The sequence below is a fragment of the Grampus griseus genome (assembly GCF_964374135.1).
Source record: "Grampus griseus genome assembly, chromosome: 5".
Lineage (NCBI taxonomy): Eukaryota > Metazoa > Chordata > Mammalia > Artiodactyla > Delphinidae > Grampus > Grampus griseus.
The window spans coordinates 124,860,487-124,876,576 of record NC_138998.1 but is presented as its reverse complement, the minus strand read 5'-3'; the positions used below and the strand labels follow the sequence as shown (position 1 = coordinate 124,876,576).

Below are 16,090 nucleotides of genomic sequence, written 5' to 3'. Positions count from 1 at the left end.
ATCTTTATCTTTCTATATCGATATAATTACTGATTTGAATTGTCCTGTAATACAAAGTAGTTTCAAAAGAACAAAACCACTATTTTAAATTACTTTAGTTTACAAAGTATTTGTAGCTTTATTCATCCCTAAAGTATATCCTACTATTCAGGGGAATATTATTTTCTAAGCTCAGACTGGAGCTTCTTTCCTCTATGTGGTTATATCACTGATTTGATATACAGTAGGTTCATCTCTTTCCATCTGTTTTCAATTTTCACAGATGGATGCTTTAATGAATTTTATCTTTTAAATAAAACCTTTAAGTTTTCAAAATCAAATCTATGTAATAAGTTATTAAGAGAAATCTGTTCTATTCCTGTCTCTTCTACCCATTGTGAATAGTTTTCATTTAACTTCCCAGCATTTCTTTCTTACGAAAAATGTAGCATGTGAAGCTATACAGTTCTGTACCTTGCTTTTTTCACTTACTATATCCATACATGGAGACTGCCCTCATTCCTTTTCATGACAACATTGCACACCATTTTATTTATTCAGTCAACCCCCTACTGATGGGTATTTGATTGTTTTCAGTCTTTTTTTAACAAATAATATTATGCATGAATCATGTCCTGTTTTATACAGCTCTGGAACAAGCTCCCAGTAGTGGGGTGGATGAGTCAAAGGGTAGATATGTAATTCTTCTACACACTGCTGAATTCCACTCCAGAGCAGACACCTCATTACACTGCCCATCAAGAGTGTGTGAAAGTGCCTATTTCCATACAACCTCAGTAAAGGAACATGCAGATGAGTTATATGTTTTTGCTAATCTGGTAGACAAGAGATGCAGTCTTTGTGAAGATTTAATAATTTACCTTTCAAGTTATGTTGAGCAGAGCTTCATACTTATCAGTTTTTTTTTTTTTTTTTTTTTTGGCTGCGCAGCTTGTGGGATCTTAGTTCCCTGACCAGGGATTGAACCCGGGAGCCTTGGCAGTAAAAGCAAGGAGTCCTATCACTAGACGGCCAGTGAATTCCAAAGAGCTTCATACTTGAAGAATCATTTGAATTTTTCTTCTGGGAACTCTCTGGGGTTTGCTTGTGTGTGTGTGTGTGTGTGTGTGTGTGTGTGTGTGTTGGCATGCCCATGTGCCATTTTTCTATTTTGTTCTTTATATTTTTATTCTCTTTCCATTTTTATGGGCTCTTTGTTATATCAGTGATAATACTCTTTGGTTGAGGATTAAACTACAAATATATTTTCCCAATTAGACATTTATCTTTTGATGTGTGTATAGTGTTTTATTTTTTTCATGCAGATGCTCTTTGGATATATAGTCCAATTCATAGAAGAACGTACCATGCTTTGTTCTGTTTTGTTTTGTTTGTTTTGTTTTGTTTGTGGGCAATGGTCTTATTTATTTGCTTACTTACTTACATTTAGATCTCTGATTCATTTGGACTTTATCCCTATGTACACTATCAGGTTCAGATCCAATTTACCTTAAATCACTGCACAACTGTTGTAACAACATTTAATAAGAATTCTCAATGGTTTGAGATGCTACCATTTTATATGTGGATAAATAGATAGATAGATAAATACAGACATATAGAAAGGTAGGTTTAGATAGATAGATCTCTATTTTTATCCCTGTCTATCCTAAATTTATAAATGAACTTGCGCCAATTTCTGGACTTTATATTCTGTTCCATCGGTCTGTCAGTCTCTTCATGTACCAGTCCCACAGTGTTTTAATTACAGAGCCTTTATCAAACTCTGTAATATAGGGCTACCACCACTTCATTTCTGCCCAAAGGTATTAGTGTTTGCATCTAATATAATATTTATTTTATGTATATTTTATAATTAATGTAATATATTGATACAAAAATACATGTATATAATTTATAACCAAAAACTTACATTGGGGCATACGCTCTTTAAAAAAAAAAAAGTAGAATATGGAATCAAAAAAAAAAGTTTGAGGGCTTCCCTGGTGGCGCAGTGGTTGAGAGTCCGCCTGCCGATGCAGGGGACACAGGTTCGTGCCCCGGTCCGGGAAGATCCCACATGCCGCGGAGTGGCTGGGCCCATGAGCCATGGCCGCTGAGCCTGCACGTCCGGAGCCTGTGCTCCACAACGGGAGAGGCCACAACAGTGAGAGGCCCGCGTACCGCAAAAAAAAAAAAAAAAAAGAAGAGGTAAGGGATTTTGGACTTAGACTTTCAGAGAGGACTTGCGTTTGGCAACATGGAGAACATTTGAACAAGGAGGACAATGACAGTAGAAGAGATGGAGGCTGGGAGGAGAAACATTGTATCTAGATAAAATGCCATAGAGGTTCACTCCCTTACACACACACACACACACACACACACACACACGGCACAAACACAAAAGAACCTGACTTCTTCTGGGACCGAAAGCATTATATGGCGTCATAGTACAGTGATACCATAGCTCCAATCAGTTTATGTAAAACTTTTATATATTTTATGGCAGAGCTCACTGTGTTTAGATTATTGGATTAAATAATAATAACCAGTAATTAAATTATTGGATTGAATAGATCAGTGTTTATTTACACTTGAGTCATTGTTTATTTCATATGTCCATTCTACTTTTGATTAGAATCCACTCCTATTTTAAAGTGACTCTAGAGCATTTTTTTAAAATATAAACACAATTCTCTCTTTTCAAATTTAGCACTTTCCCAGTAGCTCAATGTGTTCCAATTTTATTCATGGTCATTACTTCTTTCCTCTCCTTTAAAAATAGCAGCAGCTTTCACTTGTCTGTAAATCCTAGCTGGTGCTGCTGTCTCTGTCCTCTCTGGCCCTTACTCTTTTCTCCTTTGGATTTTTTCACTGGGTCTCGGTTGGAATTTTTCTCTTTCTAGTTTTGATCACTGGTTTGGGAGTTTATTTCCCTCTGTTTTGTTATAGCACTTGGTTTCACTACTTATATTTAGTGGTTTTAACTAGAAGATCGACCCTACTGCATCTTGGCATAGGGTTTTAAAAAGGCCTCTTCAAGATGTTATCATGAGTCCTGTTTGGTGACCCAGCTTTGGGTTGTGGCTTTAGTTACTGGTAAAAATAGATACTTTGTAGGAAAGCACAGAATATTATACACAATATGATTTGATCTGTTGGAAGTTGCAGAACATTAAGCACAGTAATTTTTATTTTTAAAGAAACTATACAGGTATGCTCATATATGCTGGAACTACATTCCCCGCCCCACGATTTTTCTGGAATCACATGCAAGAAACTTAAGAGTGGGCTACTTCATTGATGAGGAAGTAGAGAAAAGGGAACCCTTATACACTATTGGTAGGAATGTAAATTGGTGCAAGCACTGTGAAAAACAGCATGCGGGTTCCTCAAAAAACTAAAAACAGAGCTACCATGTGATGCAGCAATTCCATTTCAGGGCATATATCTGAAGAAAACAAAAACACTAATTCAAAAAGATACATGCACCCCGATGTTCATAGCAGCATTATTTACAGTAGCCAAGATATAGAAGCAACCTAAGTGTCTATCAACAGATGAATGGATAAAGAAGATGTCTCATACACACACACACACACACACACACACACACATACACACACAAACACAATGCAATATTACTCAGCCATAAAAAGAGAATGAAAATTTGTCATTTGCAACAACATGGGTGGACTTGGAGAGTATTATGCTTAGTGAAATAAATCAGAGAAAGACAAATACTGTATAATATCACTTATATGTGGAATCTAAAAAATAAAACAAACTAGTGAATATAACAAAAAGGAAACAGACTCACAGGTATAGAGAATGAACTAGTGGTTACGAGCGGAGGGAGTGAGGGAAAGGGACAACATAGGGGTAGGAGATTAAGAGGTACAACCTACTATGCATACGATAAACAAGCTACAAGGATATATTGTACAGCACAGGGAATATAACCAATATTGTATAATAACTATAAACCGAGTATAACCTTTAAAAATTGTGAATGTCGTATATCTGAAACTTATATAATATTGTACATCAACTATACCTCAATTAAACAATCAGATTAAAAGAGTGGGAGTGGAATAAAAATCAGGAGGACTGTAAAGGAGACAGTTCTCATTTGATGACTTTTCTGTGATGTTCGAATTCACCATATACATAAATTATGCTAGTTGAACATGTAAGTAGATGCATTTAACAGTGATCTATTTTTGTCTTTGATCACGTCCATCATAAAGTATTGAGCAAGTTTTCATAGTGTGAGAAAAGCTAAAACTGAAAACAGCAGGTGACTCTTTTCACAAGATGTGAGCCAGCAAACCGGAAACACCTTGCATAAAGGAGAGAGACCAGCTAGGCTTCTTCACTCTGTACAAATATAAAGACAAATTTGTCCCAAAATGTCCCTGTGAGGCACTTTGAAGACTAAAACAAAATAGAAAATCCAACGAAACAAATAAAATCTTGAGTCCAATGACATGAGAGAGAGAGAAAGACAAGACTCTTTAGTTAAGGACTAAAACTCATGTCAGTTATGCTCACGAGGATGCTCAGGGCTTTTGGAGCCCAGACAGTGGAAAGCTAAGAGAGTGGCTCTTTTTCTTTTTTAAATCATTCAAGAGCACTTTATTTACTCACATAGAGTCCCCTCTTGTACGTTTCCCCACTTCCAGTTTCTAGAAGGAAATATTTGACATTTTTCTCCACAAAGTTTCTTTCCCAGTGGGCTGTTAGCAATGTCAACAACAGCAGTAGGAGATCCTTTGAAGACCTGGAGAACGCAGTTGAACAGGCATGAATGACCCGTTTACTCAGAGCAAAATGAAGTGTTTACCTCTATTTTCAATAGTTTTACAGAATTTCTGGGAGGAAAATTATGGTTTAATCAGTACTCGTCGAATTCTGTCCTTTAGAACACTATACAGTTCTGTGGTTGTACTTCGGGAACCGTTCAAAATTGTTTCCGAAAAATATATTTTTTAAATTATTATTTTTTTATTGAAGTATAGTTGACTTACAATATTGTGTTAGTTTCAGGTATACAACAAAGTATATATATATATATATTCTTTTTCAGATTCTTTTCCATTATAGGCTTATTATAAGATATTCAATATAGTTCCCTGTGCTACATGGTACGTCCTTGTTGTTTATCTATTTTATATATAGTAGTGTGAATCTATTAATCCCAAACTCCTAATTTATCCCTCCCCGCCCTTCCTTTTTAGTAACCACAAGTTTGTTTTCTATGTCTGTAAGTCTATTTCTGTTTTGGAAATAAGTTCATTTTAGATTCCACATATAAGTGATATTATATGCTATTTATATTTCTCTGTCTGACTTACTGCATTATTTCATTCTTTTTATGGCTGAGTAATATTCCACTGTGTATATTTACCACATCTTCTTTATCTATTCATCTGTCAATGGACATTTAGGTTGCTTCCATGTCTTGGCTATTGTAAATAGAGCTTCAATGAACACTGGGATGCCTGTATCTTTTCAAATTAGAGTTTTTGTCTTTTCCGGATCTGTGCCCAGGAATGGGATTGCTGGATCATATGGTAAGTCTATTTTTAGTTTTTTAAGGAACCTCCATACTGCTTCCATAGTGACTGCACCAATTTATATTCCCATCAACAGTGTAGGAGGGTTCCCTTTAAGAGAGCAGTTCCTGACCTACTTCACAGGACTAGGTCCAGGACAGTGTTCTGCTTCTCTCCTCATAAAACATAAGAACAATTCAAACTGCAGAACACTGCTGACCCACTCATTGGTTTGAAGATCCTCAGTAGGGTTCTGTGGGCCTGTCAGCAGGCATTCATTTGAGCACACACATCCTCTCTCTCTCTCTTTCTCTCTCTCTCTCTCTCTCTCTCTCTCTCTCATGCACACACTCATACCCTTAGTAATATAGAAGGCCATCACAGCTAATCAAGTCACCCTCCAAAGGGTGGCAACTTGGTGAAACTCTAAAAACACTTAAAACAATACTGATGGAAGACAAACTCAGGTACTGGAAAAGAGAACAACACTGAAAGAAGAGAAATAGTAACCCAAAGAGCTACTGTTTTACGTTTATATGCTGGGAGCTGAACAGAAAGTTGGAAACACCTCCAGTATACATGATTTTTTTAAAAAAATCCTTAAAAACCAAAGAACAATTTTTCTCAAATCCCTGATTAATTAACTACATTTCAAATAATAAAACAATTTTCTGTGGGTATATGTATATGTTTAATGATATACGTTTGTGTATGTATATATTTCAGTAAACTATATAAAAGACATACTTAGGAAGTAATTGCCTGGACCACTCCAATCACTGGTCTCCCCACTTCCAACTTCCCACCTACCCATTCTGCCCATTCTCTATCCTCCATCCACTGGGTTCTCTTTTTGAAATGCAAATCTGACGGATATTCAGCGTTTAAAAGCCTTCAATGGCTTCTCCTTACTTTAGGATAAATTCAAAATCCTAACTGTGTCTCACAAAGCCCTCCACCGCCTGGCTGCTGCCTCTCACCCTCCCCTGCTCTCCATACTCTGGCCTTAAAGAACTTATTTTATTCCTTCACCCTCTTCCTGAACGCTCTCCCCCAGGGACATCTGTGCATGCTGCTGGCACCATCAGAAATGGTCTCCCTCATCTTCTTTACCTGGTTACGAGTATAATCTTTTCATAGATAGATAGAGATGTATGTGTGTGTATTCTGTAATAAAACTTAAAAAAACACATTCTAAAAAAATTCTTTTTTAACATTTTAAAGTTTTTAATCTAACATTTTAGTTATTTTATTTTACTTTTTGGCCATGCTGCACGGCTTGTGGAATCTTAATTCCCGACCAGGGATTGAACCAGTGCCCACTGCAGTGGAAGCGTGGAGTCCTAACCATTAGACCGCCAGGGAATTCCCTAAAATAAACTCTTAAAATAATAAAAGTAAATAAAACAGGCTGTTTAAACTAGTACAGTACTTATGAAACAGCCTATTCTTTGTCTATGACTCTCAGAAATGTCAGAAATCCATTATAAGTGATAATATGAATGTTTAACTTCATTGCCCCCAAATTTTAACAATAACAACAGTAACAGTTTTTTAAATGCTTTATACATGTGAACACATTTCTTTCTCCCTAAACCTCTATGAGGTAAGTACTGTTATTGGGATTGTCACCATTACAGATGGGTCAACTAACCCACACAAAAGTCAAATAACTTGTACAAAGTCACAAAGCTAGTAAGTGAGCAGAGTTCAGCATCAGAGTACGTCCTCTTTACCACTACACTATGCCATCTGAAATACAGCTCAAAAAATGCAAATCTATAACACTATGAAGTATAATTTAAAGGGAAGAGTTATGGTTGCTCCATAGGCTCTAGAATGTTCTTGGCCACAACACCGATTACACACATCCTAATTTTGGTTCCTGTGGTAGGCAAAATAATCCCCCCCACCCCCGGCAAGGTGTCCACATCCTAATTCCAGGAACCTATAAATATGTTACCTTACATGGTAAATAGGAAATAAGGTTGCAGATGGAATTAAAGTCGCTAACCAGCTGATCTTGAGATGAGTAGATTATTCTGGATTACCCAGGTGGGCCTGATGCAATTTTAATGGTCCTTATAAGTGGAAGAGGGAGGCAGAAGAGAGAGAACCAGAGATATGGCAGCCTGGCATCGCTGGCTTTGCATCTGGAGGAATGGGGCCATGGCTGGCCTCTAGAAGCTGGAAAACACACAGAAACAGATTCTCCCCTAGACCCTCCAGAAGGAACACTGCCCTCCCCATACCTCGATTTTAGCCCAGTGAGACCTATTTCACACTTCTGACCTCTAGAAATTTAAGATAATAAATTTGTGCGGCATTAAATTTATCGTAATTTGTTACTGTGACAATAGGAAACTAATATAGTTGGGCTTTTTTTCCCTGAGTTCTAACCTCAGTAACACCTTCCAAGAAAGTAGTGCTCAGTTTTAAGTTTTCTTTTTCTTTTTTTGCCAAAGAAAGCACTTGACCCAGATTCTGACTCACCCTCATCTTCCTCGAAACGTCAATCTGGGAGGGCTTCCCTGGTGGCGCAGTGGTTAAGAATCCGCCTGCCAGTGCAGGGGGCAGGGGTTCGAGCCCTGGTCCGGGAAAATCCCACATGCCGCAGAGCAACTAAGCCCGTGCAACACAACTACTGAGCCTGCACTCTAGAGCCCACGAGCCACAACTACTGAGCCCACGTGCCACAACTACTGAAGCCTGCGTGCGTAGAGGCCGTGCTCCGCAACAAGAGAAGCCACTGCAGTGAAAAGCCTGCGCGCCGCAACGAGGAGTAGCCCCTGCTGGCTGCAACCAGAGAAAGCCCACGCGCAGCAACGAAGACCCATCCAAAAATAAAATAAATAAATTTATTTTTAAAAAAACATCAATCTGGCAATACAGGTAGCCTGTAGTATCGGCTCAGCAGTGGTGTCACTACATTGTTATGGGATGTAAAGAAATGTTATTTTAAACAATGGCTTTTACAGATTTCTGCTGCTCTGACTTTAACAAACACAGTGGCTCTTGCCTCTATGGTCTAATACATCTTCTCCACCAAATAGGCCCACTGGAGGAAGAGAGTGTGATAGAAACCATGCGCAGAGCAAATGTGTGTAAATACACATGGGCTTCTCTCATTGAACTGCTCATGTGGAGGGGTAAATGAGTGTCCTCAGCCATAGGGAACTCACTGTTCTCTTTATGCTGATATTTTTGCTTTTGACATCTTCCTTTTTAATGTCATGTCTGTTACTGTCTTAAAATGATTATCAGGTCTACCAGCAAGCACAATTTGACCTTTGCATTCATCTTGACTATGTCAAGATGGAACCAGTTCTCTTCAGCTAGTTGATTATGATGCTTTGCTCTTAACAATGTTGACAGAGGGCAGAATTTTCCTGGCACCGGTTTCCTGGAGTGCTGTTTTGGGTCAATTCCATCATAGAGGCAGAACCTTGTAATTTTGCAGAAGATCCAAACCTCTCTCTGCCTCCACGGTCCTTGTCAGTTGATGAGAGATTACAAACTCAGGCCAAGTTGCCTGGCTTGGGTTCCAGTCTAGATCTGAGGACAAGCTGCCACCAGATGTGTATTGCCAAGAACAGCACACTGCTCTCATTCACATTCAACTCCTTTTCTGACATCTCACCTACGCAGAATAAGTTAGGGCTTCATGATTTATAATACAATCATTAACTCTATCCATACATTTCTTCCACCCACTCCACCTTATCCCCTTCCCCTTCAACAGGTGTATATTTACCCGTACTATTAACCAAGCACTTTGCTCAGCACTGGACATACAGTAGTGAGCAAACATCAAGAAATTTCTTCCCACATGGAGCTTCTATTTTAGTGGGAAAGAAAAATATAATTCAACTAAACACACAAATAAATGTCCATCTATCAACAGGTACACTGAAATCATAATTTAAGTAACAACAACAAAAAGCAATCCTCCTGACTACCAAAAAGAAACAAAGAATATTGACAGATAGAAGTAAAAGGAAAGAATGGGAATGAGCATGATATTATACATATTAGGATTGAGACAAAAGAGTGGTACAGTCGTATTTGGGATGAATATCAAGAAGATGAGATATAATTAGAGCATAAGGAATCCACTGTCTTTTCTTGAATGAAGATGATAAAAAGAGTTAAGTGTTCAGAAAAATGAGAGTGAAGGCCAGCTATCTATGCAACAAAGTCTCTGATCTTCAAATCCCAGTGCCACCTCTTTCCAGCCTAGATAAGTGAGCCCAGACAAGTAACTTAGCTTTCCTGAGCCTTAGGGTCCCTACCTGTAAGTTGAAGATATGTTCTATCTCATGCATTTGTTGAGAACTTAAAAAGAGAAAACATACAGGAAAGTCCTAGGAACAGTGTGATACATAGGTAAGCCTTCAGTACAGTTTTTGGACCTGGATGTGAAACCTGAGTGGATAAATCAAAAATAGGACGGTGGGGTGAAACTTAGCCTCGAAGAACATTCTTGTTTTTTCAACAACACCCTAAAAGCAATGAATGTACCTAGTGCCCAGATCTTGGTTTCTAATACCATTCTCCAGTCAAAGGAACCAGGGCTCCTTGGAGCAGTGGCTGATTCTGGAACTGGAGCAGAAAATATACAGGATCAGCCTGGAGCACTTTGTGGGACCAGAAAGTAAGGAAGTGCCAAAAACAAACAAACAAACACACATATATACACAATGATGGGGGGATGTCAAAGGGACACAGGAACCAATTTTAAGAACTCCCAATGGCCAAAGCTGACAATCTAAAATAAATAAAATAGTATTGGACTGTTATCCAAAGTGCAAAATAAATATTGATGAGCTTATGCTGACATAAAAAAAAAATAGATGAATGAATGAATGAATGGAGTGGGGGGAGAGACATCTCTCAAGCAGAGAAATTCCAAGTAATTTATGGAGCTACTCCACCCTCAAGGAGGTGGAGTATAACTCTTCTTCCTTAAGTGTGAGTTGTACATAGTGATTTCCTTCCAAAAAATACAGTATGGAAAGTGGGGGGGAAGGTAACCCATGGAGATACCTGGCATACACTACCCGACCAGGTGATAAAGGTTAACATCAACAGTGATAAGTCATGGTCACAGTATGTACCCTTGATATGATGTGATGAAAATGATACTTCACCTCGGAGATCGCCCTCCAAAAAAAACCATAAACCCAGTCTAGTCATGAGAAAAATATCAGAGAAATACCAATTGAGGGACATTCTACAAAATATTTTGCCAATACGCCTCAAACCTGCCAAGGTAATAACAAAACAAGGGAAGTCTGAGAAACTGTCACAGCTAAGAGGAGCCTAAGGATACATACAGGATTACTAAATGTACTGTGGTGTCCTGGATGGGATCCTGGAGCAGAAAAGAACATCAGGGAAGAATGAAGGAAATCTGAAAAAAGTATGGACTTCAGTTAATAATAATGTATCAGTATTGGTTCCTTAATTGTGACAAATGTATCACACTAATGTAAAATATTAATAATAGGGGAAAGTGGGTGTGGTGTATATGGGAACTCTCTATACCATCTTTGTAATTTTTCTTTAAGTCTAAACTGTTATAAAAATTTTAAAAAAGCAAATAAAACATTCTTGCAATACCACACCTTTTGGCATCCCAGGAACAATACAGAAAAGATCCCTGCACACTTCCAAATTAATCCCCTGTAGGAGTCAGGGTTAGGAGGGCCAAAGTGTTAGCTTTACCCAAAGCTTGAAAAAGCGCTTATTCTGCCTATTCATCTAAGCCTGTGTTTGCCTCTGGGTTATTCTTGGCTACAGTTTCAAACTTAGGGTGTATTATTTCTATTTTGATTACTGTGTAGGAATACCAGAGTAAAATAATTTTCTCTGTTTTTAATTAGTGATAATTCTACACTAAAGTCAGTCCTTTTTATTTCAAATTTAAGACTGTCAGTGAAATACATAACTTTTCCAGTAGTTTTGTTACAATTCCTCCAGTCTGCCTCTTTGTTGCCTTTCGGCATTAGTGATTTTTTTGTCTGTGTGTTCAACATGATACCAATTGATATGTCAAAATTGCGTAATGGTTTTTATTGTGAAGCCTTGACTTCTTGGTTTGATTTCCTATAATATAGGTCAGCACATGCCCCCTTCACTGAGACAACTTGCACCTTCTTTCCCCACTCAGGGACAAAAACTCACACCACGTTGAGCTGAGCAATACTCAGGCAATGAGAGCTCGAGAAAGAGTCATTGTTTTATGCTATTAGACACGCAACCTGCAGGTTATTTTAAGTATCATATTATCAGAACTTGAATAGCAACAACAATAATGCATTCTATTAAAAATAAATAAAAGGAAAGTAAAAAGAAAAAAAGGAAAAACGAAAGAAAAAGGAAAACTTCGTTTCTTAAGTGTGCTAAAGATCTATTGTAATCTCCTCCATTTTTTTCTAAAAAGTTAATGCGAGAAAAACAAAATAATAGGAAACATTCCCAGGATTTTAAATCTTATGAGCCCAGAATCCGTGAAAATCCTGTTTAGAACCATCCCGTGAAGTTGGCTTTGGGACGTCTCCCGCTACTGCATCAGAGCTTCTGTATCTTTCTAACAATCCCGTTGACGTACGCTGAGGACACAGCAGCTGGCTGGAGCGCCCAGACCAGACTCCTCTAACTGAATGTAGATGTACAGGTGGAGAGGATACAAGTAATTCTGGCTCAACAGCCAGGAATTCCCTCCCACCACGCGTCCCAAAAGTGCACTGCACATTAGCGGCACAATTGGGACCCTCAAAAGCCATGACAATTCTAATAGTGCCCCCTGCTCTAGTGCTAAGCGTGTGGCCGGCGCCTGCCTCCGAGTGATGCCATCTTGGGATCTTAGCATCTTCTAAGGAGTTAGTGAGTTTTGCATTCTATTCACGTTTCCGTGTCTTTGAAAACTCAACCCAACTTTGCAAGATGAGAACCTGCTGGTGTGGACCCTTAACTTTCTCTAACTAGAACTAACAAAATCAGATGAGATTTACACTAAACTGAAGACCTCCGGCCCCCCGCCGCAGACGGCACCCTCGAATTCTGGGCTCGCTGGGTGTCAAGTCAGCTGCCCCGCGGCAGACCTTCCGTCCGGGACCCCAGAGAAAGCCCTCCGCCAGCGCCGAGCGTAGTAGGGGCTGGAGGTTTGGGGGAGCTGGTCTCAGCAGGAGTGGGTGGGAGGGTGGCGGTACCCCAGCAACTTACAGTCCAGGGCGACCACCAGGTAGCGCAGCAGCAACAGGAGGAGGCGGTGGCGGCTCCTCCTCGCCATCTTCGCGGGGTCGGGAGCTGCCGACTCCTCGGAAGCCGAGGGTCCCGGCGGCGGGAGCGCGGAAGCGCGGGAGGCAGCCCGGGGGGGCACTAAACTTCTCGGGGCGGGAGCAGAGACACTCTTGCAGGGGAGGGGAGGGGCGGGGCCTGATGGCATGTCAGTTTCCCCCTTCCAGGGGCGTCTTCTTAACCGGCTCCCTAGAGGCGGGTCTGGCCTAACCGGGGACCTGGGGGGATCTGGACAGTTCTTTTTCTTTCGGGGGGGGGGCGTGTGGGGAGGTTGGGACGGGGCGGGCCGAGGAAGCCGGACGAGGTGTCGGCTGGGTCCTAAGGAGGGGGCCGGAGGAGGCGACGGGCGGAAGGGAAGCCCTGGCGGGGCGGGCGGCCCCCGCCCCCGCGCCGCCGGGATTGATCGGCTTTGTGTCTGGTCCGGCGCGGGGCTGCCAGCTGTCCCCCAGGGCGAGGAGCCCGGGCGCGGGAGGCGCTGGCCGCAGGGCTTGGGGGTGGGGCGCGGAGGAGGGGGGACTGCGCCTGCCTTGCTCCGACTCCTCTCTTCCCCTCCTTGGCACAAAACTTCTCTGGGGGTTTTCAGCCTAAGGGTGGAGATCTTTGGAAAATTTCTGGCCAACCCGCGAACCTGCGGGGTAGGCGCTCCGGGGAGATGGGGTTCGCCGGCTCCGCCTTGGAGGCGAAGGGGGGAAAAAGCAATCAAGACTCGAGCTGGAAGGCAGGACTCAGATTTTAGCAATCGCCTTGGTCTCTTCTCGGTGTAAGCTTTCTGCTTCTTTGGAGAGTTGAGGTGTGTTTTGTGTTCTTTGCTTTTCACGTGTCAGAGTTAGAAGTTCATCTAACGGTGTGAAATATTTATCATGTTTCTTTCCAGTTATATAACTGCCGCCTGTGGAGTTTTCCACATGTTAAAACTCTACAGCTGCCCTTTGTCAGGTTTATTTTTGGTCTACAGTGCTTTTAAAAGCGAAACCCATTATGAATGCTCTGTTGCAGTGCTTTAAAATTGACCCGCACTTACAGTGCACACAGTGCAAGGGCTAAACAGGCAATTTTTATATTTACTCCTAGGGACCGAAAATGTCCGCTGCATTCAACAGTACTGACAGGTCTGGAAAAAGACCATTCCCAAGAGAAGAAATAGTTACACTTTTTTTTTTTTTTTTAACGTAGAATAATGTTAAAGTTCTGTGTAGAAGACAGTTGATTTAGTGGTGTGCACACGAAGAATTTAGTTAGCTCAGTGGACAAAGGCAACCAGAGTTCAGATATGCAGAGCTGTGAGGAATGAGCATCCCTGCTGTTTCCTTGGTGACAGTGATGGAAGCTTAATGCCCATGGCGGGAGAGGGACAGAGGACCCAGAAAGGAAAGTCAAAATGGCAAAAATGTGAGAGCTATACTCTAGTCAAGCAAGGAGAAAGGATACAGATTCAACAACAGGCTTAACGCCAGTTTTTCTGGGAGTAACAAGAAAGATTTAATGCTTTACAAGAAAAGTTGTTGGCACCCTCTTTTCTCATTCTTGCCCCAACTATCTGCCTCTTTTGCTCCTTGCTAAAGATACACACACACAAAAGGAGTACTTTTTAAAAAAAATTCTGTGACACCCTATGTGAATAATTGATTCACTCAGTTATCTGTCCCCCAGTCAAGGCATTTGTCAAATAGCTACAATATGCGGCTGCTGGAGGACAATGATGAACAAGATCAAGTCTTTGCTGCTAAGGAGCTCACAGTCTTGAGGAAAGAGAGAATGAGTCCCACCTGGAAAGGCCTCAAATACCACGTCATAAGCGTTACGGGAGGACAGAAAATAATACGTTTTTTATTGAGTGCTTTCTCAGCAGTGGAGTCTGAATACTGCAATATCTAATCCTCCAACAACTCTGTTAGAGAGAAAATATTATCATCCCCACTCTACAGATGAGATAACCAGGCAGAGAGATGCTAAACAGCTTGTTCAAGGTCAAAGGTCAAGGCTAAGGGGAGGTTCCTATGTTGGGGATGCATGCAGGACATATAACCTACACACATCCTCCCATACACTCTTTATCGGCATGGAAAGTTGGGGCAACTTTTGAAAGGAAGGAAATAAGGGAAGGGCATTCTAGGCAGAGCAAAGAGCAGGCTCAAAAGCTGAGAGATCTAAAAATTATGGCTTGTTTAGGAAAAGCAAGTTTCTACAGTGCTAGAGTAGAACATGTGGAATGGGGGCAGGGGAGGTAGCAGAAACTGAAAAGACGTTTGGATTATGAGTGTCATTCAATGTCATACTATAGACTCTAGACCTTATCCTGTAGGTAAAGAGCTTTTGGAAAGCACTAGGGTAGGATATAAAATAATCCACAGTAGAACTGCTCTGTCCCTTATGGTAGCCTCTAGATTCATGTGGCTATATAAATTTGAATTCCATTAAATTTAAAATACAATTCTCCGGTCATACTTGTCACGTTTGAGGTTCTCAATAGCCACATCGAGTAGTGTCTGTCCTCCTGGACAATGCAGATATGTAGCATTGCCATCATTCCAGAAAGTTCTATAAGACATTGTTGCCTTAGAATGATGATTCATACGGAAATGTAGAGAATGGTTTAGAGATAAGAGAATCAGAATGTTAGACAAGTCTGAAAACCATTGCAGTGTTCTGAGAAAGAGATGAGGCATGAAGTAAATGGTCACAGTAAGTGAAGAGGCAGGTAGATTCCAATGGTATTCCACAGCAGGACTATGTCATCTATCTAGATGATTGTGTCAGCTATAGAGGTGAGAAAGCGGGGGAGTTGTAGTAATGGAGATTTCTAGCCTGGGTGGCTATATGTGGTTATAGATAGCATCATTACCTGAAAACGAAACATAGGCAGCATACATAGTTCCAACAGGATTGGGTTGAGTTGACTAAGGGTTATCTAGTGAGATGACCAGCAACTATTAGAAAAATTGGGCTAGAATTCAGGAAGCCCTCAGAATTGATAAAGAAATAAATGTAGGGCTTCCCTGGTGGTAGAGTGGTTAAGAATCCGCCTGCCAGTGCAGGGGACCCGGGTTGGAGCCCTGGTCCAGGAAGATCCCACATGCCGTAGAGCAACAAAGCCAGAGTGCCACTACCGAGCCTGCGCTCTAGAGCCCGTGAGCCACAACTACTGAGCCTGCGTGCCAAAACTACTGAAGCCTGTGCGCCTAGAGCCCGTGCTCTGCAACGAGAGAAACCACTGCAATGAGACACCTGCGTACCACACGAAGAGTAGC

The 16,090-nt window shown here is 40.9% G+C and overlaps 1 protein-coding gene across 2 annotated transcripts in view; it reads right to left on the bottom strand.

Annotated features, from left to right (window-relative positions):
• JAM2 (junctional adhesion molecule 2) overlaps positions 1 to 13,040 on the bottom strand; it is a gene marked incomplete at its 3' end in the record, with an annotated part of 68,972 nt that extends 55,932 nt beyond the window's left edge. The window contains exon 1 of one of the 2 annotated variants that reach the window (XM_082654430.1): positions 12,768 to 13,040. In XM_082654430.1, the coding sequence (XP_082510556.1) occupies positions 12,768 to 12,990 (223 nt within the window). In that variant the 5' untranslated portion in view covers positions 12,991 to 13,040. The remainder of the gene's footprint in view (positions 1 to 12,767) is intronic. The other variant, XM_082654429.1, reaches the window with a different exon arrangement.
• Between the last annotated feature and the right edge of the window lie 3,050 nt (positions 13,041 to 16,090).